This window comes from Penaeus vannamei, chromosome 31 (genome assembly GCF_042767895.1).
Source record: "Penaeus vannamei isolate JL-2024 chromosome 31, ASM4276789v1, whole genome shotgun sequence".
NCBI lineage: Eukaryota > Metazoa > Arthropoda > Malacostraca > Decapoda > Penaeidae > Penaeus > Penaeus vannamei.
Window position 1 is genome coordinate 23,489,747 of NC_091579.1, and position 2,500 is coordinate 23,492,246.

The window sequence follows — 2,500 nt, forward strand, 5'->3', positions numbered from 1 at the left end:
TATATATATATATATATATATATATATATATATATATATATATATATATATAATGTAACATAATATGATATACATATTTGTATCTATGTATGTATCAAAACAAGGGGCTTATCTCCCTCGTCATCGAACCAAATGAATTAACTCAAGCACCTACGCACATCTTTTTAAGCTTACAAAGTTCACTAACAATCACTTTCTATTCCCTGTTCCTTTTATTCATCTCCTTCACAAAAAAGAAGAAAAAGAAAAAAAAGAGTCACGCGTTTTGCGGTTACTTCCTTTTCTTTTCTTTCCTCTTGTTTCTTTTATTTTAGACGCACTCAAAGCACGCTGAAGTTAACGTACACTTTGTCTTTTTCTTTTTTTTTTCCTTCTTTCATTTTAGTCCAAGTATTCAAATCACCAGCGGACACTTTATATTTCTTCGCGTTTGGTTTTAGATCATTTTACGGACCAATAACAAACACTAACGCACGTTTTCTTTACATCTCTTTCTTAAAACTATACCGAATCATTTTTTTCTCTTCATCACTTTATTTTCCTTTGCACCTGACGCAAAGAAACAAACAAACGGCAACACAAACTAACAAACTCAAACAAACCAACACAAAAAAGTAAACACCAACAAACACGAATGCAAACACACAGACATTGACAAACACAAACGCAAAGAAACAAACACCATCACAAACAAATAAATGCAAACAAACAAACAAATGCAAACAAGCAAAGACAAACAAACAATCAACGCAAACAAACAAACACATGCCAAACAATACCAACACACATAAAATACACGAAAACAAACCAACACAAGCAAACAATACCAACACACATAAAATACACGAAAACAAACCAACACAAGCAAACAAACACCAACAAACAAACACTAACACAAACCAAGCAACAAGCAAACGCAAACAAACCAACACCACCCCAAACAACCAAACACCGCCGCGCCGTCTCATCCCCGCTCCGTCCTCCTCCCCCAGGCATGTGGCGTCTCGAGGTGCGACACAACGAGCTCCTCGACGTCCCCGAGAAGGCCTTCTTCGGCGTCGAGCGGTCGCTGTGGGAGCTCGACCTGCAGTACAACGAGCTCACCAGGATCCCCCGAGACGCCCTTCGGAGACTCAAGAAGCTCAAGGTCCTCGACTTCACCGGTAGGTCTCTTTGCTGGGTTGGTGGGGTGGGTGGGGTGGGTGGGGGGTCGATGGGAGGGTGTGGGTGGATGGGTGGATGGGTGGGTGGATGGATGGGGGGGATGGGTGGACGGGTGGGTGGATGGGGGGGTGGAGGGTGGGTGGATGGGGGGGGGTGGAGGGATGGGTGGATGGGGGGGTGGGTGGAGGGGTGGGATGGTGGGTGGAGGGGGATGGAGGGGTGGGAGGGTGGGTGGAGGGGTGGGAGGGTGCGTGGATGGGAGTGGAGGGGTGGGAGGGTGGGTGGAGGGGTGGGAGGGTGGAGTGGAGGGGTGGGAGGGTGGGTGGAGGGGTGGGTGGGTGGAGGGGTGGGTGGGTGAGTGGAGGGGTGGGGTGGATGGGGGGGTGGGTGGGGGGGAGGGGGAGGGGGTGGAGGGGTGGGAGGGTGGGTGGAGGGGGAGGGTGGATGGGTGGTGGGAGGGTGGGTGGATGGGAAGATGGGTGGATGGGTGGGAGGGTGGGTGGATGGGTGGGAGGGAGTACATGGGTGGAGGGGTGGGAGGGTGGGTGGAGGGGTAGGTATGTGGGTGGAGGGGTGGGTGGAGGGGTGGGAGGGTGCGTGGAGGGGGTGGGAGGGTGGGAGGGGTGGGTGGAGGGTGAGGGGGTGGGTGGGTGGAGGAGGGTGGGTGGATGGGTCAGGATGGAAGATGGGTGGATGGGTGGGAGGGGTGGGTGGATGGGTGGGAGAGGGGTAAATGGGTGGAGGGTGGGTGGAGGGGTGGGTATGTGGGTGGAGGGTGGGAGGGTGGGTGGAGGGGTAGGAGGGTGGGTGGAGGGGTGGGAGGGTGGGTGGACGGATTGGGTGGAGGGGTGGGAGGGTGGGTGGAGGGGTGGGAGGGTGCGTGGAGGGGGTGGGAGGGTGCGTGGAGGGATGGGAAGGTGGGAGGGTGGGTGGAGGGGGTGGGAGGGTGGGTGGATGGGTGGAGGGGTGGGAGGGTGGGTGGAGGGGTGGGAGGGTGGGTGGATGGGTGGGTGGAGGGGTGGGAGGGTGGGAGGGTGGGTGGAGGGAGGTTGGAGGGAGGGGTGGGAGGGTGGGTGGAGGGGTGGGAGGGTGGGTGGAGGGGTGGGAGGGTGGGTGGATGCGGTGGGAGGGTGGGTGGAGGGGTGGGAAGGTGGGAGGGTGGGTGGAGGGGTGGAGGGGTGGGTGGTTGGGTGGAGGGGTGGAGGGGTGGGTGGTTGGGTGGAGGGGTGGAGGGGTAGGTGGAGGAGTGGGTGGGTGGGTGGAGGGGTGGGAGGGTGGGTGGAGGGGTGGGAGGGTGGGTGGAGGGGGGTGGGAGGGTGGGTGGAGGGGTGGGAGT

At 56.0% G+C, this 2,500-nt stretch overlaps 1 protein-coding gene across 1 annotated transcript in view; it reads left to right on the forward strand.

Annotated features, from left to right (window-relative positions):
• The window catches only part of chp (leucine rich repeat containing G protein-coupled receptor chaoptin), a 230,980-nt gene that overhangs the window by 207,618 nt on the left and 20,862 nt on the right, over positions 1-2,500 (forward strand). The window contains exon 6 of the mRNA XM_070143966.1: positions 993-1,163. Within this exon, the coding sequence (XP_070000067.1) occupies positions 993-1,163 (171 nt within the window). The remainder of the gene's footprint in view (positions 1-992; positions 1,164-2,500) is intronic.